The sequence below is a fragment of the Argopecten irradians genome, chromosome 8, assembly GCF_041381155.1.
Source record: "Argopecten irradians isolate NY chromosome 8, Ai_NY, whole genome shotgun sequence".
Lineage (NCBI taxonomy): Eukaryota > Metazoa > Mollusca > Bivalvia > Pectinida > Pectinidae > Argopecten > Argopecten irradians.
In genome coordinates this window covers 38,815,051-38,842,341 of record NC_091141.1, presented here as the reverse complement: position 1 = coordinate 38,842,341, position 27,291 = coordinate 38,815,051, and the positions used below count along the sequence as shown (strand labels likewise).

Genomic DNA, 27,291 nt, shown 5'->3' with positions numbered 1-27,291 from the left:
CGTCCGCTAGGTCACAGTCTAGTTACTGTGCAGTGGTCACTCACATGTGTCATGCTTGATCGCCTTTCTAGGGTACAGCAGATCAAGACACACAGACTGATATTTTATGATGTTTTTTTTTAATCTGTTGCTCTTACGCAAGGCAGGGTAATTTTATATATATTCATTAGAACTGCAGCAAAGGCAGTCTGTGGTCTCAGGGTTTAGTAAACGATAGTGCAACGTACACCTAGGACCTAGGATGATGTGTAATAAATTAAATATAATCTGCGTAAAAACGCTGTCTTTGGTCGGTGCTAAAAGTTATCCTTTGTCACTTTCTTTTATCAACTATATAAACTTGATTTGCATTGTAGTGTTCCGGAAGTTTTCAAAGTCGATCAGATGCTTAGAATATCGTGATCGATGCAAGAGTTTGTATGATACTCTGCTTGAAGTTTACACAAAACCAATGCGTTTTGCACTGTGTAATGTCATTGTTGTTAATTTATAGTAGACCATCGCTGACAGGTATATCGTTGTTCATATTTTGGAAAGGTTTGTGTCACTTAATCACGGCGAAATCTATTAAACGGTATAAGACACTGATTTTCGGTATCGTTTGCGCTATTGGATTTGCGCATAGCAGATGTACACAGATCTAGACTCCACAACCGACAGGAAAATTAATAAAGCGATCGCAGTACCAAACATGCCGAGTCTTTATTGGACAATACCTGCACAACCTGTCTCACAACCTAATTCAATACATTTAAGAAATGTTTGCAATACATAAATTACCATGCCTTGATATTAACAACACAACAGAACAACCTTAGGGTAAAATCATGTGTCCCTCCCCTCTTTATACATTCTGTAAATGCTCATACAAATAGTAAATGAACATTCTCCATACACATTCAACATTGAAGTTAAACGCTTTAGCCTGGTGCAATTGTAAAGTTATCTTCTAAATTAAATATGTTCCACAATTACAGATAAGAGCAAGTACCGTCACCCAGGAGGCCAATTCCAAATTATACCCCAGCCTCCTTTTGAAACAAAGGGGCAGAGCTCTGAACCAGGTGAGAGTTCCTTCAACTACCTTGTTCCGGTATAGCTCGTGCACATATTTAACGTTCAAAGATTATCGCTGGCACCAAGTTTCATTGAAATCGCCTCAATAGTTTAGAGCATTATGTAACAAAAAGGCATGCCCTAAAAGGTCTTCCGATATACATGTAGATGGCACACATCTACACTGTGTAAGGACTATTGCTGTTGCCAAGTTTCTTTGTCATGTCTCCAGTAGATTAGTAGTAGTCGTTTTGTAACAAAGGGGGATCACTCTTAAAAGGTAGAGGTATTTTTTCCTATATTGTTGCGCATTTTAATACTTTATATAAGGATTATTGCCACCAAGTTTGGTTGAAATCCCTTCATTAGGTTAGGAGTAGTCTGTCACACCTTACTTCGTTGCTTAGTGATATAATTATAAAATATCCAAAATATTTTTGATGTAACATCACTTCTTGACATCTAATTAATGCATTTAAGCTATATTAGCTCCCTGCAAGATTTATATAACTACCCCATCAAACTTCACGGTCAACACCAGAGTGACAGAATTCGTTCAGGTTTTCATCAGTGCCAGAGCGAATTATGATCGAGTTTTTACAAAGCGAGCAACAGAAAATCATGTCGTGCATAAATGTGTTAACTTTTACTGACAACACTATTAAAACACTTACTTCCAGTCACTGTCAGTTGTGTGGTAGCGCTTGATGTTCCAGCAGCATTAGAACCAAAACATGTGTATGTTCCAGTGTCTCCGGAATCTGCTGAGATAATGGTAAGAGATGGAGAGGATGTGGTGGCTCCAGAGTAGTTAACATTATCAATGGTGAGTGTGGTGGTGACTCCATTGAAAGTACGCTGCCAGAAGACATTATTGATGGTCAGGGAGGACGTCACAGTACACTGAAGGGTGAAGGTCGTTCCTGTGGTGGTGGAGTAGGAAGTGGAGCCAACAGTCACGGTCGGGGCAGCTGTGAATAAAATCATACACGTGATATAATTAGAGTGTTATCAACAAAGCGTTCATATCGTTAGATGTAATGTGATAGAATCCAGTCGCTTAAATTCACAATGCTACTTTAAATGTAATCACTATAATCAAATCAAGATCATAAATTAATTAACATTGACTTAAATACTGGATAAAGTTAAAAAGACTTAAAAGTAAATATACGTACTTGATTAAAACTCATTGAAAGAAAAAGCTTAGGTCTATGTTGTTAATATTTTTCTATTTTGATATTGAATTAATTACTTTCCAATATTCAATTCATATTGTACAATGTATATAGGAAACCATTCGAAAAATTAATGACAAACCCACAATACTTTTATTAATGTTAAACACGCATGCCGAGTCATCAGAGTCATCATGGGACAATATTTAAAAACATGTCCCACAACCTAATCAGATGCAATGATGTAATGATTTATCCAATAAATGGTATACTAGTAATGTCTGCAATACATAAGTGATTCTGCCTTTCATGTGAAATCAGGATTTTTTTTTGTTTGTTTGATTAATTTACGTCCTGTTAACAGCTATGGTCATGTAAGGACGGCCTCCCATGTATGCGATGTGTTGCATGTATGTTGTGCGGGGTGCGTGTTTTTGGGAGACTACGGTATATTCATGTTGATAGACAAGGAACAGCACAACAACAAAAAATCAAGCTAAGGCTCAAAGTTATATCACTGTCAGAGCCTAAATTGAGTGGTCAGACAGTTAAGATGAACAGACAGCTAGTGCATAATTTTGACAATAATTACTGAGAGCAGTAATAACACAATTACCTCCAGTCACTGTCAGTTGCGTTGTAGCGCTTGATGTTCCAGCAGTATTAGAACCAAAACATGTGTATGTTCCAGTGTCTCCGGAATCTGCTGAGATAATGGTAAGAGATGGAGAGGATGTGGTGGCTCCAGAGTAGTTAACATTATCAATGGTGAGTGAATTGGTGACTCCATTGATAGTACGCTGCCAGAAGACATTTGTGATGGTCAAGGATGACGTCACAGTACACTGAAGGGTGAAGGTCGTTCCTGTGGTGGTGGAGTAGGAAGAAGAGCCAACAGTCACGGTCGGGGCATCTGTGAAAATAAAATAAAAGTAAAATAAATGCATGTTTACTATTTATCTCATTCATTTATTTTGTCATATATTAAAGAATAATGAAAACATCAAAATATGCTGGTATTCTGTAATTTCAAGATGTCATTTAGGTAATTTTAAAATGGATATCAATAAATATGTGTCTATTAAAATGACCTTAATTGTGCAAACTCTTTAATTTTGTATGTATTCAATGAAAACCAAGAATAAAAAAACCTAGCGATCAAACCAGTTTAAATGCTTTAACAATAAAAATTGTGACCAGCTGTAAAAGTAAAATTGAAAGTAGACCCTAAAGCATTTTACATAGGCCCATGTTTCGCTAACAAACTTGCATTACAAAGTATAATGCCATAGAGACATTTTTGTGACTCACAGTATGATAGTCCTATCCTTCATATACACATATGAAAAAAATGATTTTTCTCGCATACCTTGATGTTTTATTAAAATTTTACGATATGATATCCCGTCATTTTGAATGAAGATTTTGAACCGCGACTGCAAGTCAGTTCTCTTAACATGGAATTGGCGTAATAGTTTTCATGCAAATTATGTTGTTTGTAATATTTGTTGTAAAACTAACCTACTTTTTTTAATAACGTTAAAATTTTACCCGCAAAATAGTAATTTTGTTGAAGTAGTGACCTCACGAGGTTTTATTGCATGGGTAGCCATGTAATACAGCCTTAGACGACACGAATGTATAGCATAGGATAAACCAATTTTACGCCCAAAGGTATGATAGTACTAGAAATATGTCTGTTAGACATTAAGTGCTCGCTAACTACTTCATAAAATCTTAATTTCCAGAACGATATGCATCTACATGTATAAGGCTTCTGTGGTGAGATATTTTGCACGTACAAAACTGTAACACTTAATTTATAAATAACCCGCAGATATACATATATACTCACAAGCCACATGAATCTGAAAATTAGTTACAGATTATATAATCATGGACCAACCAGGGTGTCCTAAGACCATTTTTAAACGTTTTAGAGGTCTAGATAAAAAAAACCCGACAAAAATCATACTCCATATGGTACTATATACTATAAATCTATTTAGTTTGATGATTTTACATCACCGTGTACTGTAAACCAACCGATTTTCGCGTGCAGTTCAGTTTTGCATACTTAACGGGCGAGCAGGAATCGCAAAATATTAGTTGCTGCGAATATAGTCTCAAGCATTTGTAAAGTTGATCCATACGTAATTAAATCACTCCTAAAGAAATAGAACCCGAATTATTTTCTGATATACTATTCCTCATTTTAAATGAGATGGAGGGCATTTATGGAATATCCAGCGCAAATCTTGAAAGGTGTAAACAACTAAATACAATCACTATAGAATACTTACTTCCGGTTACAGACAAAGTAGTGGCAGCACTGTTACCAGTTCCAGCATTGTTGACAGCAAAACAAGTGTAAGATCCAACATCTCCAGAGTCGGCAGCGATAACTGTTAAGGAAGGTGTGCTTGGGGATGACCCAGAGTAGTTAACATTGTCTATGGTCAGGGTTACAGTATTGCCGCCAATGGTTCTCTGCCAGAACACAGAGGTTACCGTTGTAGCTGATGATACTGTACAGGTGAGGGTCACACTAGTTCCTGTTGTTATACTGTAGGCAGACTGTGCAACAGTCACAGTTGGTACAGCTGAAAAGAACATCATTTATTTTAAATTTCTCAATTACCACAATAATGGCAGTTCTGTAACTTTTTAGTATAAAAATTGTGATTGTCATGTTAACATGTTTACTAAAAGAATCAACTAATGGGCACTGTGGTCAAACTATTTCTTACGATATTACATTTGTATACTTATGTTATCAATATTGAATTATTATTTTTTTCTGTGTGTTCATACTAAATCTGGCTTTCTAATTGGCCGATTCCTCTTTTTCATACCAACATTTTCGTACATTGCACCATAAATCCGTGATGTACAATGTACTTCAGATTTGTTATGACTGAATCAGTTTAATCACATAACATACACACAAGTCTAACCACGATACATAAAATAAATCATTAACTAAATAATAAATAAAATTTGTGTTGTATTAACCTGATACAATGGTGACTGAAGCTATTGCACTGGAGCTAGTTCCAGCAGCATTTGTGGCAAAACACTGATATGATCCTGAGTCTGTTGTGTCGGCGTTGATGATGGTCAAAGAAGGCACAGTAGGAGTTGAACCAGAGAAGTTGATCCCGTCAACAGTGATTGTTTCCGTCCCCGATCCTATATCACGCTGCCAGAAGACGGAGATGACGGTTGTGTCTGAGTTGACAGTACAGCCGAGAGTGATGGTCGTTGATACCTGTGCACCGAAGGCAGTTTGGGCAATAGTTACATCTGGCGGATCTGAAGAAAGGAGGAAAAAATTAAAAATCGAAATAAAACAAGAAAAAAAGAATCTATCCTCAACATCAAACATTATTTATTCAAAACACTTTATATTTCAATGTATTTAATTGTATTGTATATAGGTCATCCAGCTAGCTCTTCTAGTCGTTCAGGACTCGTGCTCCAATTGACAGAACATCGAGTAAAATGAAAACAAATTGAATTTGTATATACAGGAAGTAATTTCATCAATTTGACCTTTTAACCCTTGACGAGTGTTTGATTCCTAGTATCTGTGAATACATGTAGATCAGCAGATTTATGAATTTTAGCTATTTTGGCCACTTTTGGCCCCATACCACTTGGTTTGTCGTAATGAGATCAGTCAGGACATTTTTGGCTATGATGTTAAAAATGAAATCTCTGCCTAATAATTCTAACATAGTTTCGCTCATTTTATATACATGTAGAAATGGAACAAATAATGCTCAAGAATGTGTTTTACCGATTTATCTGTAGTAAGTTTTACCCCTCCATAAGAGGATTCCGGGGCCATAAAATTCACAAATATTGTCAAGAGACTAACGACCTTTTTATCGATGAGAGTATTTAATTCCACAAATTCTGCGAGTTTAGATGTATTGAATGTTTAAATTTTGTAAATATGATCTCTTTTGACTCATACCACAGCCCTGTGATATGGAGAGACCATACCATTCCCAATTTTGATTAGCCTTATGCATATACTTTAGAAGGATTTAACACAGAACAATGGTAATACAGTTAAACCTAGAAGGGGAACATAAAATTCACTATAGACAGATTGCATTAATACATTTGGGGTTTTCATGTTACCCATCTGGTATATCTACCCATCATGTATAATTTTAGGCCTAATACTTGTCAGTATATTTCTGTAATTTTTGCTTGTTTTCATGAACTGTATAGAAGTCAAAACAATTTTGATATACAATATGGATATGACTGTCTTATTTTTGGCTAATCATTACATAGACGCGCAAAATTATTATTTTTTCAGACAATGTACAAGTATTTTATGTTTTAAAACCAATTTATCTCTGACAAGTTATGTAATGCTAAGGTGTAACCAGTTTTGACGAGATACTCTCAGGACATGAAAGATGGATTTAAAGATGTTTTTATCTGTAATATTTCGTTCCAATCTATTTAAATTACAATCAAAATACATGTATAAATTTTTACTATAATTTCAATAAGCAATGAGATTATTTTATTTATAAATACATTGATAATACTTTGCAATATCAAAATAGCACAATTCGTAAAAAATAGAGATTTTTAATTTGAATACATATATATGGCTTTGAAAATATAAAGCTTGGCGTGAGTGCATGCGACTTCTCCTACACACGGAGTTGTCTTTTGATTAAAACAGTCATTAAAACTTCCATCCTCAAGTCAGCAACTCTATCTGTTCTACAAACATTAATACTGCTACACTTTTATACAATGTAAAAATAATTCATAGTGATTCCAGTAATAGTCACCATTAAGTTTATTTAGAAGAAATCATGGTCAAAGGGTCGCAACTCAAGCATAAATGAACAGTTGTTTGCCATATTAAGCGGGTGGTTGCTTTAAAGTGTGTATATATATATATAGTAATTCGCTAGAATAGCGCATGTGCAGCATTGACCCGGATAGGTTGCTGAACCTTTGACGAAGTTTATCTGAAACAGACTTTAAAAATGTAACAGTGAGAAAAGGCCAGTCACTGGATTTTTTTTAATAAAAGACATCTTCAAGAATTTCATAGGAAAACCTCAAAGATATATTTTTGAGAACCAAACACCAAGTAGGTTCTAGACATCTTCAATACTTTCTTAAAGTGAGATAATCCAAGACAGAAATCATGTTCGGTATATATTTTAATATATGGAATTCATTTCAGTTTACAGTTCTGCTGGCAATGCCATCGCTGGCTGTCATTATGTCCTCAGAGAAACAAAAAAACAATGGTCAAAGTCTTTATTAACAATCCAGTTGCAATTGTAATTCAGACACTGTTCAAGATTGTATGAACATTCCTGTTTTAATGACTGTTCGTTGATGAGGGATAAAGAGAGGTTATTAATACTTCTATTACGTGTCGGGTGAGGACAAAGGTTTGGACCAGATAGAGACTATCAATACACCCATTGAATGTCGGGTAATGACACACTTTTGGACCAGATATAGACTATCAATACATCCATTGAATGTCGGGTAAGGACACAGTTTAGGACCAGATAGAGACTATCAATATATCCATTGAATGTCGGATAATGACACAGTTTTGGACCAGATATAGAATATCAATACATCCATTGAATGTCGGGTAATGACACACTTTTGGACCAGATATAGACTATCAATACATCCATTGAATGTTGGGTAAGGACACAGTTTTGGACCAGATAGAGACTATCAATACATCCATTAAATGTCGGGTAAGGACACAGTTTTGGACCAGATAGAGACTATCAATACATCCTTTGAATGTCGGGTGAGGACAAAGGTTTGGACCAGATAGAGACTATCAATACATCCATTAAATGTCGGGTAAGGACAAAGGTTTGGACCAGATAGAGACCATCAATACATCCATTGGATGTCAGGTGAGGACAAAGGTTTGGACCAGATAGAGACTATAAATACATCCATTGAATGTCGGGTGAGGACAAAGGTTTGGACCAGATAGAGACTATCAATACATCCTTTGAATGTCGGGTGAGGACAAAGGTTTGGACCAGATAGAGACTATCAATACATCCTTTGAATGTCGGGTGAGGACAAAGGTTTGGACCAGATAGAGACTATCAATACATCCATTGAATATCAGGTGAGGACAAAGGTTTGGACCAGATAGAGACTATCAATACATCCATTGAATGTCAGGTGAGGACAAAGGTTTGGACCAGATAGAGACTATCAATACATCCATTGAATGTCGGGTGAGGACAAAGGTTTGGACCAGATAGAGACTATCAATACATCCATTGAATGTCAGGTGAGGACAAAGGTTTTGGACCAGATAGAGACTATCAATACATCCATTGAATGTCGGGTGAGGACAAAGGTTTGGACCAGATAGAGACTATCAATACACATCCTTGAATGTCGGGTGAGGACAAAGGTTTGGACCAGATAGAGACTATCAATACATCCATTTGAATGTCGGGTAAGGACAAAGGTTTGGACCAGATAGAGACTATCAATACATCCATTGAATGTCGGTGAGGACAAAGGTTTGGACCAGATAGAGACTATCAATACATCCATTGAATGTCGGTTGAGGAGGTTGACAAAGGTATCAATACATCATGAACAGATTTGGACCAGATAGAGACTATCAATACATCCATTGAATGTCGGTTGAGGACAAAGGTTTGGACCAGATAGAGACTATCAATACATCCTTTGAATGTCGGTTGAGGACAAAGGTTTGGACCAGATAGAGACTATCAATACATCCATTGAATGTCGGTTGAGGACAAAGGTTTGGACCAGATAGAGACTATCAATACATCCATTGAATGTCGGTTGAGGACAAAGGTTTGGACCAGATAGAGACTATCAATACATCCATTGAATGTCGGGTGAGGACAAAGGTTTGGACCAGATAGAGACTATCAATACATCCATTGAATGTCGGGTGAGGACAAAGGTTTGGACCAGATAGAGACTATCAATACATCCATTAAATGTCGGGTGAGGACAAAGGTTTGGACCAGATAGAGACTATCAATACATCCATTAAATGTCGGGTAAGGACACAGTTTTGGACCAGATAGAGACTATCAATACATCCTTTGAATGTCGGGTGAGGACAAAGGTTTGGACCAGATAGAGACTATCAATACATCCATTGAATGTCGGGTGAGGACAAAGGTTTGGACCAGATAGAGACTATCAATACATCCATTGAATGTCGGTTGAGGACAAAGGTTTGGACCAGATAGAGACTATCAATACATCCATTGAATGTCGGGTGAGGACAAAGGTTTGGACCAGATAGAGACTATCAATACATCCATTGAATGTCGGGTGAGGACAAAGGTTTGGACCAGATAGAGACTATCAATACATCCATTGAATGTCGGGTGAGGACAAAGGTTTGGACCAGATAGAGACTATCAATACATCCATTGAATGTCGGGTGAGGACAAAGGTTTGGACCAGATAGAGACTATCAATACATCCATTGAATGTCGGGTGAGGACAAAGGTTTGGACCAGATATACACTATCAATACATCCATTGAATGTCAGGTGAGGACAAAGGTTTGGACTAGATATACACTATCAATACATCCATTTAATGACAGTCAAAGTTGTAGGATACGTAGACAGAGGCTATTGGTACTTCCAGTCCTCCGTTGATTGATGTAGGATAAATCGAAGCTGTTTATACTTACTTGAAGTGACGGTCAATGTTGTAGGTGTGCTTGACGTTGTTCCTTGGCTGTTTGAAGCAGAACAGACATATGTGCCATCATCAGCATTAGTTGGACTAGTAATGGTAAGAGACGGGGTTCCAGTGTTTGCATTTTGGTACTTTGTGCCATCTATTGTCAAAGTAGCTCCATTTCGTGTCCAGCTTACACCGGTCAGAGCTGCTCCATTATTGTTCACAGTACACACTAATGTGACCGAATTAACGCCGGTATTGACATTGTAGGCACTTTGGCCAATGATTACTGTTGGGGCACCTACAATCAAATACAGGAGCTGTTTGAAAGAACAGGAAAGCTCGCCACAGGAAACGTTTACAGATCAACAGATACCAAGGTCAGTTGTAAAGAAAAGGTTCAGTACAAAGTAAGCCAATGGGTTTCTTGATATTTTGATAACAATTTTAATTTTTCGTCCTTAATATGTTTACCTTGATACCAGAAACAACATAAGATGACAGCAATATTTTATAACTTGCATTAAAACCTTAACCTGGTACTTTCGGAATATTGGGCTTCTTGAAATTAGCATATTGCATTTTCTCCCTTAAAATAATTGTCCATCCACAACACTCTCAAACATATATTAATGTAGAAATCAATGCTATAACAGATAAGCATTTTAAGAATTTACAACAAAACTTTCACCAAGTGATTTAGACACATTGGGCAATTTGAACTTCTCTAAACCCAATATTTTGTTTCCTTAAAATGATTGTTCATATCCTGTACATAAATTATAAACCTATACTAATGTCACAGTATTTAAATTCGTGTCAGTTGTTATGAATATCATTTATAACTTTTTCACAACCTGCACCAAAACCTTAACCGATACCGACGTCAGGGTGATTTAACACCGTAAAGAGACGAGCTAAAATCAATCATTATATCTCTAATACACACATACATATAATACTAGCATTGTTTTTTAATGATCATTAAAAACATATTTTCCAATTTATTCTATTCATAGTCCATCTCAATGACGTATGCAATCACTTTAGATAATGAAATGTTAACTTTTATCAAGCCATTTTTAATTATGTTATTGTTTACAAACAAGAATCATGCAAAATAATTTATGGGACAGTTTTATTAGTAATCTATTGGACAGAGTACTACAAATAATTAGGATATGATGCAGAAGAGTTAAAGAAAAAAAGAAAATGTCTACCAACACATCAACACACAATTTGAGAAGCCCCCTAAATTCTAAGAATAAATTCAATTATAGATATAAAAAAGGTAATTTGTTGGCAATGTTAGAAACAAGAATTAAATGTCTTCAAGATATCAAAGACCCTGCTTTCAAGTGAAGCGGGTTCTCGAATTCAAGTATCTTTGAGTCAATGAAAGTGCTGCAATTTTGTTTGAATACCACACACAAGGGTATTGGAAAGCCAGTTCTAGTAGTTGAAAATAAATTACCATGACTTTAGTGAGAGAATGGTTGCTAAACTCTAAAGATCAGAAGCCTTTATTTAGTGGACTAAACAGATTTAGAGAAATACAAGACAAGAGGTTATAAATATCAATAATGTAAAGTTTAATGGAATTTGCTTTAAGATAGATAACTAGGTTTATCTGGTTAATAAAAAAAGAAAAGACATATGGAAAATATCCTCTCTTATACCGCCAGGATACTTACAACAAATGAAAAGAAGAACAACAGATATATGCTTTAGGAATTACATGCGAGCCCTTTCGTTAAATTTTAAGGAATTATGAAATAATGACATGCATAATGTAGAGTAAGAAAAAGATCTGAAATGACACGTTAATATAACAAACAAATGTAACTGAAATGATATGATAACAGCATGCGGACATACACTATATACCTGTAACGGTCAGCTGGATGTCTTGGCTGTCCGTGAACCCTATGGAATTGGTGGCCCTACATACATACGTGGCAGTATCTGACGTGGCCAGACTAGTGATAACTAGTGAAGGGTTACTAGTGGTTCCCTGTTGGTATTTCGAACCATCAATAGTAATTGTACTTTCTACAGAATTAACGGTTTTTAACCAGGTGATTACAGTTACACCAGGGTTTCCTGAGGCAGTACATTGCAAAGTTACACTTCCGCCTGTATTGGCTTGGTACGTTGTTGATACTACGGTCACCGATGGTAAACCTAAAACGAGGATAGCAAAGCGCATTGTATAGCTGAAAGGTAGAAAAGAAACTTAGGAAATTTCACAATACGACTAGTTAGATGACGCATTGGGGTGATGTAAGAGTACAGGTAAAAGGTAGACAAAATAAAATTCTACGGTTGAAGAGGAATAGCAAAGGCTGCTAAAACTAAGATAGATTAAAATTGTATAGGCAGTTTTGAAAGACTATAAAAAGGTTTCCACAACAAAACTACCCGGAACTGCTAATTCAATTACTAACTGGACCAAATTGTTCCTAAACTAAATATAAGTCATAATCTGTGCTTCATTACCAAATAATCCGACAGAGTGATGAAACTTTAACAGATATAAGACTGAACGAAACTTTAAATTTAACAGACAGATGTTAGTTCATGCTTTCCGTTCCAGGAAGCAAATACATGAGGTTACCAGTTGGTTTTGTTTGACGTCAGATGTACATTTAGATACCATTACTTTTGCATTAATTAGACGTCCTTGAGATATTTGAAATTCATTAAATTGTGAAAGAAGTAAGTTGGAGTGGTTTGTTTATGCTGTTAAATACGGTCTCTGTCACTCAGTTGACGGAGCATGGTTATTTTGACGCAGTCGGTAGAACCGTAGTTTTTCACACCGGCGACCTGGGTTCGAATCCTGCTCGGGGCACGCGACAGGAATGTATGTGTATTTTTCCCTGTTCTACACCCGTTCTATCAGAAATAGATATCCATGTCTAAAATCACGCCGACAACTTAACGTCACACCTGTAGTGGAGGGAGAGGTATATAGTCCACATTCTGTGTCAATCTTTGTTATATCGCCAGCATTAACATCAAATGAACACTTCTTTATCGGTGATCATGAATAATCATGAATGCAAAAATGAGAGGGAGTGTTACATGTAACTGCGTACCTTAATGTATGACAAAGGAGCTAGACATGATAAATTAGTTTATCAAAGCTATAAATAAACGATGTTTTATGAGATATAAGACAGGCGGGTACCAGGTAAGCGAATGGGTCATTTGGCGCAACCGACGAAAATTGACCGACTGGTTTGCTGATTTGCCCACCTGATAATTTCAGGTGGTTTTTTAATTTTTTTTTAACTTTCGTATTGATATTCCAGAAACAATCAGTCAACATTTATACACATAATTCACACAAGTTTATAATTGTATCGATTTCATTGATAAACGAATCGCTATTTAATTAGTGTAGTCTTAATGGTAGACCGATCGTCTACCTGGTCAACGTCATCTTTGATTTGTTGATGGCGACAGTGTTTTCTCAGTTAGTAATGAAAGGATAATTTGATGTACTTTTCACGGAGTAATATATGGTCGGGATATTTAATGGTGAGTTGGATGCTTTATCAATGAACGTGAATTAATTGATATATAATTAGTAAAACATAGTTATTTCGGCTTCGGATATGAAGTAAGCGCTGATTGGCAGGTTCATATGATAATGAATTTTATAGACGAAAATACGAAGTTGTGCTTCATATTTCAAAATTATTTTCAAACGCCACTGACATTTTTGCTTAAACGAAAATTGAAATATGGATAAATTATAAAACAATAGATATTTTACTGTACTGTATTGTGAAGCATACATCATATTTTACCAGACTAAAGACGTACATAAATTTATGTCATTGATCTTATAATTGGGAGCTTTATGGAAATCAGAGATTAAGATAAACTAATCTATTTAAATTTCTTTTGAAATCATAAACATATAGGCCTATTTTCAGAAACATATATACATGTACATGTATACATGTAGTTTATATGGATATGTTTCTGTTGAAATGCATTCGTGAATAAATCAATGACATGCATGTCGACGAAATGGATTCATAGTCCATCAAAGGTTTATTTTGCTGCTGAATACCGTTGTGCTGACTAGCCCCTGTGCATTTTTTAAGCTTTTTTCATTTTAGACGCTGCAATCTTGAACGTAGACAAGTGTAAATATAAACAGTTTCTTGGCTCAAGATTCGGTACAGAATAACACTTTTTAAAGCAGTGGTAAAAATAGCTGGCTTGAAGCACATGATTACATCATTAATATGAAGTTCTAAAAAACGCTAGAAAAGACAGCGGTATGAATAGTTCTGGTATAGCTGAAATGATAAATTCGTCGTTATGTTGTTTAAATTACTGTCGAAAGTTGAATTTAAATGGGTAAACTTATTGCTTCCAAACAGAAATAAAAAAAGACGAATATTATGACAAAACACCATTGCAATAATATCTTTAACATTGTGTGATATTGTGTTCAATAAAATTACCATTGATTTTAACATTGTGTGTTATTTTGTATTCAATAAAATTAACAGAAAACAAAAATCGCCGATACTCTGTTTCTACATGGATTTGCAAGACACAACGTGAAAAAAAGGAATAAGATAATCCAGTGTTACAAACGGTGCTAATAGAAATTGCCTGGCTAGGTATACTACATAGATGCAAGCTTAAAACTGCTCGGGAAACTACATCTGAGTGACGGGGGAAGCTATTGGTACATAGTGAAAGGTGTATAACAAACACTTACTTTGAGATAAAGCTGCAGGCAAGATGACGGCAATCACCAATAAAATAGAAGAAAAGCGACACATTTTTGATTGATCCATTTTCATAAGCCGGAGATGGCTTTGTTGTTTGTGGTCGGTCCTCTAATGAGGCAGGTATCAGATTTAAGCAAGGACCATGCGCCACCTCAATCTCCCAGGCTCACCTGTAAAACAACAAAAATGAAGAAATTCATTACAGGTTCTATTATATGGCTGAGCGTTTTACTCGTCCCTCATTGGCTCAAACTTCATTTTCACGCCACGATACAACACAATATCAACCCGAAAATTCCTTCGGCCTTAGGGTAATATCACTTCTTCGAGTTGATAAATCGCCGTATCCACCTGAAAACAGGTCGATATTTGTATAAGATACAAATTCCAAAATGGTATCAATTCTGCTGAAATCCACGAGAACGAAACATGGATATGTCAGGTTATGATTCAATCGCAAAGGCTACCATTTACTACAAAAATACAGCACAGCAGCTCCACACGGCTATGATGATTACATAGGAGAGAGAAAGAGAGAGAGAGAGATAGAAAGAGAGAGAGAGAGAGAGAGAGAGAGGGGGGGGGGTCTTAAACACATGCAATTCATCATGAACGTATATGAAAATCTTATGCGTACTTCAGTTCAATATATAACCATATTTGATCGTTTTAATATATATATAATTATATATTACATACCCCATCACTGACAAACAATATTGTATGAGAACCCTACGTATTCTGGGGTTTACTGAATAGCCCTGTTCACAGGCTTTTGGCTCTTTATATATACATACACATCTACACAGTATACATACTGGTGGTGTAACTATATAGAGCCAAAAGCCTGTGTCCTGCTAATTGTTTTATTACCCGTAATGCCCCTCACCCAGGACCCGGCATAGCGAGTCGCTAGTTCACTGCCGGCCTGAACCCCGACTATCATTAATCTGAAATATGTCTTTTCAATTTTATTGAAAATTGTTTGAAACAATGATATTTTTGATGAAACTGTTTTCTATTCCTGTGAATGATAAAATCTATATCTCCCTTTGTGTTTTGCACTCGTTTTTAATCGATGTCCAATTTGACTTGTTCTTTTGATATCATTAACATTCTTTGTTATTCGTTTACCCATATAGTCAAGGCAAAGTATATTAGTATGCAATCGACACACTGAAATCGTTATTTTGAAAAGGGCTTGGCAAGAATTTCGGTTACAAAACATACTAGAACTGTCGCCAGAATCGACGACTAATAACCCCCGTTGAACAAACTTAGTAATAACTCTTTATAGGAGACATTGCAAAACCATATTGTTTACTCGACTCTCCGTTTTGTCAGGGTTCTGTGCACCAAATTTGATCAAAATCTGTCAAGTGGTTTACGAGGAGTTCACCAGTCATGTTGTGGCTATAGACAGACGGACGGACGACCGGACGGGCAACCCGATTCCAGTATACCCCCCCCCCTCCTCTTAATTTCGTTGCGAGATGGGGGTATTAATATATATAACAAATTATATCTTATTATAGCAGTTCTGATCCGCGTATTTTGATCGCTTACCAATACATATATAGAAACACCAAATATAAGTTACACGACTTGTCTATTCACCAAAGGGGTGGAGCAAATTTGTCCTTTATAGACAGATGTCTTCTATATACAATTATACAGAAGAATCACCTAATGGCGTTGATATTATATATATGTCCGTTTTAGACAGGTGTCTTTTATATAGGAGTCCTGTATAGCATGTCAGTCCACATCCTCGATACCTTGGTCACAGTTCGATTATGGTTTGATTATGTAAATACATAAACTCCTAATCAGACACCTTTTATTTAAGCATTGATGTCACTATTTTTTTTAATTTTATCGGGGTATGAAAAAAAATTGTTTGCAAACTGTGTGAATCCGCGTAGCGGATTCTCACAAAAGTTTGCAAACAATTTTTTTTCATACCCCGATAAAATTAAAAAATAGTGACATCAATACTTATTATTAATTTTATACTCTATTTGATAAAATGAAGTATGTTTAAATGTAATATTATAGTGGTTTTTCAAGGGATTCTTTTTTCCGAATCAATACGCAACGTCAATGTCTCTATTGTGACGTCACGTTAACGTCGGGGTTTCGCGCCATTCTCGGATTTTTTTTTTTCATAGTGGTATGCAAAAAAAAATATTGGCCAATCAGAAAGCCAGATTTGGTATGAAAAAAAAGAGAAAAATTAATTATAATGAAAGGAACAAGTTAATTTTGAACTTTTCCCCATACATTTTACATATCAAGAATACGCAAGATGGAACAGGCTTGTGTATGTTTAAGCTACCATATCGCCATGAGTAATTAAAATGTAGTGTTAGAATCAGCACCTCAGGCATTGCAATAACTACACATTTTATGTATTTATATTAATTTGTTTTTCTTCAAATTTCAAAAGAGAGCAACACAATTCCAGGAAATCTATCAGAAATACTGTTAAACAGAAAACATAACACACTTTTCATTAACAAGTTACGCATCCATTATTGTAAGTACCCCACTTTTCAATTACTACGTGGGATTTTAAGCCGACTCGTCAAACCAGTTCTGAGTAACAAGACACTGGGTATTATAAGACCATGTTTGTCATTGCTATTATAGACTTTAAGAATAATTCACTCCACTTGACGTAAAGCCTGTTATAGTTATCCTAGCTTAGTTTATACACAGTACGGAAATACCTTATAAGGTATTTCTCACACCCAGTAAGGTGTATCTCGTGGTAAAAATCTCGAAGAGTCACGCCTGGCTTCTAAGACATTTATACTCACAGACATGCTTTTAAACTTATAGACACATCTTTAAACTTATAGACACATCTTTAAACTTATAGAATCACAAGTAATCTTACAGGCACGCCTTTATATTTAGAGTTACACCTGCATATTCATAGGCAATCATATATTAATATAGCAACACGTGCTAATACAAGACCCGTTTGTATTCTTTGACAGTCACACCTACATATGTATATGTGGCAAACGGACATGTATACATATATATATTTATATGTATAGACACACATATAGTTCAGAGACATACAATTATCCAGATAATCACATCGGTATACATTTACCTACACTTGTATTGATTTACATGTTAGCGTGTCTGTACACATATGTATACCGATTTATAGAAACCTGTATATTGATTGGTACACATGTTTACTTTTACACACCTGAATATGGATTGACACACCTGTATACGTATAGACACATGTATATGGAATGATACACCTGTATACTTATAGACACCTGTATATGGAATGATACATCTGTAAACTTACAGATGCCTGTATATGGAATGATACACCTGTATACTTATAGACACCTGTATATGGAATGACACACCTGTATACGTATAGACACCTGTATATGGAATAATACACCTGTAAACTTATCGATACCTGTATACGGAATGATACACCTGTATACTTATAGACACCTGTATATGGAATGACACACCTGTATACGTATAGACACCTGTATATGGAATGACACACCTGTATACTTATAGACACCTGTATATGGAATGATACACCTGTATACTTATAGACACCTGTATATGGAATGATACACCTGTATACTTATAGACACCTGTATATGGAATGATACACCTGTATACATATAGACACCTGTATATGGAATGATACACCTGTAAACTTACAGATACCTGTTTATGGAATGATACACCTGTATACTTATAGACACCTGTATATGGAATGACACACCTGTATACATATAGACACCTGTATATGGAATGACACACCTGTATACATATAGACACCTGTATATGGAATGATACACCTGTAAACTTACAGATACCTGTATATGGAATGATACACCTGTATACTTATAGACACCTGTATATGGAATGACACACCTGTATACGTATAGACACCTGTATATGGAATGACACACCTGTATACTTATAGACACCTGTATATGGAATGATACACCTGTATACGTATAGACACCTGTATATGGAATGACACACCTGTATACTTATAGACACCTGTATATGGAATGACACATCTGTATACGTATAGACACCGTATATGGAATGACACATCTGTATACGTATAGACACCTGTATATGGAATTATACACCTGTATACGTATAGAGACACCTGTATATGGAATGCTACACCTGTATACGTTTAGACACCTGTATATGGAATGATACACCTGTATATAGAATGATACACCTGTATAGACACCTATATATGGAATGATAAACCTGTATACTTGTAGACACCTGTATATGGAATTGATACACCTGTATACTTGTAGACACCTGTATATGGAATTGATACACCTGTATACTTGTAGACACCTGTATATGGAATGATACACCTGTATACTTGTAGACACCTGTATATGGAATGATACACCTGTATACGTATAGACACCTGTATATGGAATGATACACCTGTATACGTGATACCTGTATATGGAATGATACACCTGTATACTTATGGACACCATATGGAATGATACACCTGTATATTGAATTGATACACCTGTATACTTGTAGACACAGACATACTTATATACACCTCAATAGTATCACGTATATAACGACAGATAAATCACCGCGACATCTGTTTGATATATGTTTGTACATGTAAGACATGTATGTTTCAACATATGCACAATGATAATCGTATATGTTTTATGTACATACATGCTTATATTTTATACAGACATATGCTTACTTAATAACACGCATGTATACTTTTGTATGCACCATTACGTATATCTGAAATCAGGAAGGCACTACATGTATATCTGTATTGATATATATAATTGAGTGGATCTCATATTGTAAACTCGATCTGTTAATTTAGGCAAAGCAATTACGTGCATTATGATCGCAACGGACAACAAAATAATGAAATAGTAGACCAGACGAGAAATCGGACGAACCGTAACATTTTTTATTCGGATAGCACTAGATAAAATTATTCCAGAAATAAACGGAATTCGAAATACGAACAATCCCTGTTTAAAGACCGATATTTAATTATGACGTAACAGTCATGATCAACGAACAAGCGTTTGACTCTAGAGACATATTTTCTCTCTATATATGGAGCCAAACGCCTATGATCAAAGATATTGCTTTCGTGATCAGATAATAATCGACATTTTAATGAGCCAGAAGTTAGCTGTACTCACACTGGTCAGCGGATCTGTGACCCTATCTTCCTCCTATGGCTGACCACAACTGGTCAGCGGATCTGCGACCCTATCTTCCTCCGATGGAGTGACCCACAACTTGTCAGTGCATCTGTGACCCTATCCTCCTCCTATAAACTGATCACAACTGACCTCTGTCCTCAATCCCCCCAAACACAACTGACAAGTGACATCCACACCTTCACACACGTGTACAAACGCGGGACAGGTTAAGCAATTTGCACGAGCGAACTTACTACGTATACAGGTGAGTTTACATACGGGTAGTTCGGTATACACGTGCACTGGGTGTCACCTTCACGTGTATTTTAGCAGACGACAATTCATCTTATGATTACATGTATACATGTACCCGATTTCTGTCTTAATCAAGCAAAATCCATCCTGACTTACATTAAATGTACGTGACTTGTATAATCTTTATCATACATATCATTCTGCTTACGCGCTCATCATACATACTTTTACTTACTGTTGACGTTCAACATTTAAAAATCGTTGAGTTTGGGCTTGCAGCACACACAACTACATGCCAATAGTTTCCCTTTAATAAGTTATACATAATTATATACATTTAATTAATTAGAAGAAGAATACTAACGCGATGAATTTTGTTCTAAAAAGTACGTAATACGAAAGAATGGAATCTTTAGCACTCTCCAACACTCAATGACAGTGTTTAATTTGAATACACCTGCCACTAAATACTGGATCTACACATGCAAAATGCCTTGTCTATAACATACAAGTCAATAAGTAAATAACGGTTTGCCAATTTTTTTTTTCAAATTTTGCACATTCCATTTAAATATCTTGGTAAAGATAAGAACATAATGATAGGAACTCATTAAAAACAAGTCAAAATGGAATAATGACATGTAGAAATTTTTGTTTAATGACTTTTGCCGAACCTTTACGAAATATAGCACGATAACAGAAAATATGTGTAAGGCATAATAGCAACGCACAGTTGTGACAAGCCCCTGTGTATCAACTCACACTCGTGACAAGCCCTTGTCCCTGTCATAAGAGTGTATCAACCCACAGTCGTACCAAGTCCCTGTGTATCGACCCAGTCATGACAAGTCCCTGTGTATCAAGCCACATTCGTGAAAGGCCCCTGTGTATCAACACACAGTCGTGACAAGCCCCTGTGTATCAACCCACAGTCGTGACAAGTCCCTGTGTATATCAAAGTATCGATCGAAACAGGTAATTGTATCAACAACAGTGTTTATCTTCCAACTGCCTCTGCACCCACCGTCGACAAAGCATACACAATATCTGGACGATAATTAATGTTTGATCATAGGTATAAATGTCTATTTAACACTGTAAATAAAATAATTTGTGTTTATTGTCCATACAATCGGTACCTCATTCCATACAACGCATGGTACCATAAGATTTTATTTAGATGCAATTTTTTTCAACAGACAGGATTGTGAGTATGTACTATATTCAGAGGTAAACTAATAGGCTGAACTTCTCAATGGCATTAATAGTATAAAGTAAGTAACTTATGTTATTGAAGGAAAGTACTAATTCGTCTGATCCTATTCAGAATAGATTAAAATATACCATTCGTCGGAATTGTATATTGTAATAAGATAAACAAAAATAAAAAAAACTAATACGCTGTATTCTAATTTGTATACATGTATATAAAACTTCCATAGAGCAGTCCTTCGGTATCACATTTTAGAAGTAATACATGTAGGTTTTTAGTCACCGCTAAAATCTCTTATGTCCAGCCCAACCGTCTCAGATCACGGCCCCACCGTCTCACATTTCAGCCCCATAGCCTCTCATCAGCCCCGCTATCTGACATTTCCAGTCCCATACTTTCATAGTTCAGCCCATGCTTGAGGGGCGGGGTGGCCAAGTGGTTAAGATGTCTCGACATATTGCCACAAATTAAACCCTCACCCAAGTCGCAAGATCGAATCTCATGTAGGACAGTTCCCCGGTAATAATCAGTGGTTTTCTCCGGATACTCCAGCTTTTCTTCACCAACAAACGTCCTTACATGACCCTGGCTGTTAATAACACGTTAAGTTAATAAAACCCCCAACCCTCTCACTTCTTCAGCCCCACCCCTCTGTCAACACCGAAACATGCACTGTACTTAACATGTACTATGAATCACGTCTATACTGACATTCATACACTTGTAATGTCTACTGACATTCATACACTTGTAATGTCCACATGTTCTTACACATTCCTACTTTTGTCCCCACACCACTCGGTTTGTGTATATAGCTTGTGGTACATGTTGGGACACCCTACCCTCGTCCCATTGTTTACTCTCACAATAGATCAATGTTATTCGATCCTTTCGTCCGTATTTAACTAAAGAGTACACGTAGGGCGTACATAGACCAAAATAGTACTGCATGGCATTCACTTCATATTGCGCAGTGTGTAACATGGCCACAGGGTGTAACATGGCCACAGTGTGTAACATGGCCACAGGGTGTACGCTTTTATGTCATTCCACTCCTTGTAGAGAAACATTCCAAGTTTGATTATAAAACATGCACACCGATCCATCTTATTTTGTAAATTCTTTGTTATTTTTAACACTTATTACCGGGTATCCCTTACATTTGTTCTTGTCTCTCATGTGTGCGTGGGTTAAAGCTATTGTGATGCACAAGGAATTTGCATCATGCTCTACTATGAAATACATCCCCCATTTTATCCGGGCTTGAGATTTTCGTGTTAACGTTTATATTGCATCCTTTTTATCAGTCCGAGACACTCTGGCCGTGACACCAGACTTAGACATTATGACAGATAGACATCGAACTGTCTTAATGTCGAAGTCTGGCCAGCGCATCTCGGGCTGTCTCGTTATATGACGGTAAATTATGTCCAAAGCTAACACACGATTGATCCTAACTAGTGCTTTATTTGGTAAAGATGATAATCAACCGGGTATATACACACATATGACAAAAATAACCCGGTTTAAACTCTGGGACATTAAAAAGGAAAAATACAAAAAGATCATACACTACATAAACTAAAACTACCCGTACTCCGGCCAGGCTATTCCTATGACCGGAACATACTCTAGCAGTAGTGGTTGCTCCGTCCAAACAAAAGAATGGGACGACTGGTTTGCCGTTGTCAGTATCGTGTGACAGGGTGTGGTCTGCTGTCCAGTGCTTCGACGAGATAGCGCTATAGAATATTAACCAAAGTTTTCTCTATTATATGGTGATAAAACTAACAAGCATACCGTGAGCTCCCAAAACCACGCACTCGCCACACGTAACTAATCACTTACATGGGTGTTCATCCTTAGATTAGCAGAACGTTATTGTAACTGACCGAACAGACGTGTACTATAAATGTACTACGTATGGATTGATCACGTCAATAAACATCTCGTTGATGAAAAAAGGAATAGCAATAGGTGGAGACATGTTGACAGAAAACCTTATATTTCATAACACAAGAATGATACAATTAGAAGAGCAAGATTCATTTCATGGTATCCCGCTATTGATAACATACCGGCGAAGACATACGAAATGTCTATTACCTACGGCACGTAGCGTAAACTTCAAAGGGACATTCACATTAAATGGGTCAATTCATCGAGCTTAAATGTCCTGTAGGCTAATAGGGCAGAAAATGGCAAATTAAAGTATCATTTCGGCATCAATTACTACTGCTTGTTGGAAGTTTATTTTGTTTAAGGACAGAAATTTTCTGTTCAGTTAATTCATAACCAGAACCTCCAAATAGAAGTTACCGTAAGAGAGGTGACGGCAAAGAAACCTAATATTGGATAACCTTCATACTATCTTAAATCGTCTACCTCAAATTTGCCAGAATGTTCGAAATCTTTCAGTTCCTAGCAAACATACAAAAAAAAAAAAAAAAAAACACTTCTCCGATATCTTATGGTTATTCAAATTCTAACCTCTGAACTCGTCCGAGATCATATGGATATGCAATAAATTTACCCCTAACATTGTCCTGAGACTAAACGTCCGCTCGAAATCCTTACCTCTGAACTTGTCTGAGATCACAAGATAATTTAGTGTAAAATCTAAAACAAGAATTAAAGTCAAGCACAACCCAAAAACCTGTTCGTGTCAAGTGATTATCTTAAGTCCACACCCACGATAATTGGTCATTCGATTACCCAACCGAAAAACTTGCCCAATACCTCACAATCTTCCAATAACACAACTCTAAAACTATTCTAAACCAAAATCATGATTCTATCCCAAGATTACATTATCAATCTATAAAACAACCCTAAAACTTGCATAAGCTCATGAAATCATACAACCCTAAAACTTACCCACGATAACATCATAATTATATTTCTTAACTCAAACACTCGCCCAAAACTCTAGTTAAAACTAAGATTAAGGAAACTTCGAGTAACTCAACATGTTAGCGACTTCCATGCATGGTGTACAGATCTTTTATACTTCCATAATTATTTAAATACCTAAAGGGCTGATTGTTATGAAATAATAGTATACAAGGCCAAACGTATTTTCTCGATTTTCTCGATTTCTCGACCGATACTGTTAGGGAACAAAGCAGGAAATTTGACAAAATGTACATTTGTATACCAGTGAAATAGGTTTGTTTACATCTGTTACCATGCATACGATATAGATAGTTTGTCGTATCAAAAATCGTGATATACTTACTGCAATATGTACTCTATTATGTGAACATAAAAGACCGGGGAGGGGCCGGATTAGGGAGGGTCGGTGTTGGAGGGGCCGGATTGGGCGTGTTTGGAAGGCTCGAATGAGCTAGGGGTGTATGGGGAGGGGCCGTATTAGGGGTGGGGCAGTCGAGAAGCAGGGCGGGACGGACGGGTCTTATTACGTATACCACAAGCATAGTTTGAGTGATTGATGATCATTGAATAGCAAGTTGCGTCGCACACGGATGAACAACACATGGATTATTAAAAGTATACAAATATATTTATACTACAATCTTTATGTACAAAAAATACGTGACAAATTACATATTCAGTTTGTATACTAATATACTATTATAGGGAGGTCATTGCGTCTTTAACGAGTTTAAATAAAGTTTATTAAGATTCTTCGCTCTAGTCCTTTAGAATGGAAGATATTCCTGTATAGGGGTCTACCCGGGTCACGCCCAAACGCTCACCACCTTATAACTACTCTCACACTGCACTTACACACAGACGCGCCCAAACAGCTTAATACTGATCTAAATATGGTCTCCATCTTACCATATGTATCCGGTTCGTTGTATACATTTAAAATTTCACATTGTATATAACTCGGGTGCCACTATATTGTTTATCGCAGAGAAGACAATAGCCACGTGCATTTGAATGTGTATTATAAAATACGCAATCGGTTACGATATGCCGTCATTCCCAGTAATTATGATTCTTATTCACTAAATTCAACCGGACATAAAGCATATATCGTATACAACCAAACCCCTACAGAGTGTTTATGTTTAGGAATAACTTCGACGCTCAACTCACTCTCATTACCAGGAAATATATCTAATATCCAAAATTATCGAGATTATCTGGAACTTGTCTACATATTGATTTGAATATCTCAATTGTTCTAGCTGTTAATACTAATTGGCAAGGAAGTTAATTAAAATTAAGGAATGATTAAGTTGACATTTTAAGACTGCATATCTGTTTCGATGAACGGACCGTTATAATTTATGCAATGGACTTGCAGGTGAAATAGGATCAATACAGATCTAGAGCGATTAAACTCTGGGTGGAACAGTGGAATGGTCGGCATGCACGTATAATCTGGGGTACAATAATCTCCACTGTGTATACATATTGTCATTTCTACATTCAATATATTCACTATCATAAATGTATAACATATATGAAAGTTTCGGATCTATGTAAAAATTCCATTTCATTGGGACATGGTCATCAGAAATCTATCTATGCTATTTATCCTATACGCTTACACGTGTGTGTGTACCGATAACCCGGGAGAGACATCTCTGACAGCAATGTCAATTACATAATAATATCTAAACAAATTAATATATAATACAACAGAAATGATATACTCTTTAAATGCTTACCTGAAATATTTTACAGGATCTAAAGTCCAAAATCGAAAGGAAGAAAGCAGCGTAGGAACCCACCCGTACCGTACGTCCACCCGCCGACAGTACACCTTCAACTGGTACTGCTGACCGCTAAATTAAGCCACATTGTTAAGTGAATGTCAATGTCGTTGCAAACTGGTTTTTCGTGTTTTCAGAGTTCCATTCACTCGTATGCCGTCCTCTCTGGGGCGTTGTCCAATGAAAATAATCGTCGCAGTCAGTGACGCTACTAACAATCGGGTGAGACTGAGTACTTTCACCAATGCTAGTGTAGGCTTACCTGCAATGGTAGGTGTTCACCTTCCCATGACAATTAAAACCAAATATTTAAACGGGTGTATTCTATTAGAGATATTTCTGAAATAATGAATGACTCAAATACTTAATCGAACACAGCGCACTTCACAACGGTAGGCAAACACAGAACTGTCTATTACTAAACGCAATAGTGTAAATATAGGTGGGCAGGTTTCAATGCCCTCTTAGGGGCATGAGCTACAACCGTATCGTAATATTTTGAAATAGATAAACTTATATAAGAAATTATATCATCAAGTTCCACTCCGCAACAACATAATTGTCTAATTCAATCTTTTATAAAAGATATTTCTGTATATTTTAAATATTATATCCACAGATATTTACCAAATTTAGTGTTAGTATTGTTACACGTAAGAACGTTTATTTTATTTAAGGAATTTCTGTTTGTGAAATATCTTCTACTACAAACAGGCTGGGCTGCGAGGCTCTTCCTTCTTACACAATCAACTCGAGCTTGCACGGTAGGGTGCACCAGAATAGCTTTGTCGTCAAATATTATAATTATAGCGACGTACACATATGTAGCCTGGAAAGAAAAAAAATATCAATATATTGTATACGGAAGGAATGTACACTATTGTCCACGAATACTACTAACTTAAGACCAACTGTCAAAGTGTTTCATGCTCTTTGAAATATTAGGAGACCTATGTCTATGGTATGACATGTTATAAAGACATAATGTGGTCGAAAAGTTGACAAAGCTCAAGATTGTCAACACTTTCATATTCATTTCATTAGTCGTGCGCTATAAGTGTATGTATAATCTGTGATAATATACCGCAAATCCAAAATGGTTTATTTTCGTGGACGATAATGTTATCGTTTACCACTGTCCAGGTTAGACAGGTTTTCAATACCGATTTCAGA

The 27,291-nt window shown here is 36.3% G+C and overlaps 1 protein-coding gene across 37 annotated transcripts in view; it reads right to left on the bottom strand.

Moving 5' to 3' along the window:
- The window catches only part of LOC138330320 (serine-rich adhesin for platelets-like), a 98,481-nt gene extending 72,073 nt beyond the window's left edge, over window positions 1-26,408 (bottom strand). For 10 of the 37 annotated variants that reach the window (XM_069277857.1, XM_069277835.1, XM_069277834.1 and 7 more), the window contains exons 1-8: window positions 26,074-26,406; window positions 14,713-14,895; window positions 11,850-12,146; window positions 9,970-10,263; window positions 5,250-5,549; window positions 4,538-4,837; window positions 2,851-3,147; window positions 1,731-2,027 (exon numbers count right to left, since the gene is read on the bottom strand). In XM_069277857.1, coding sequence (XP_069133958.1) covers window positions 1,731-2,027; window positions 2,851-3,147; window positions 4,538-4,837; window positions 5,250-5,549; window positions 9,970-10,263; window positions 11,850-12,146; window positions 14,713-14,797 — 1,870 coding nt within the window. In that variant the 5' untranslated portion in view covers window positions 14,798-14,895; window positions 26,074-26,406. Of the gene's footprint in view, window positions 1-1,730; window positions 2,028-2,850; window positions 3,148-4,537; window positions 4,838-5,249; window positions 5,550-9,969; window positions 10,264-11,849; window positions 12,147-14,712; window positions 14,896-26,073 lie in introns of all 37 variants that reach the window. The other 27 variants (XM_069277847.1, XM_069277854.1, XM_069277846.1 and 24 more) reach the window with 11 other exon arrangements.
- Between the last annotated feature and the right edge of the window lie 883 nt (window positions 26,409-27,291).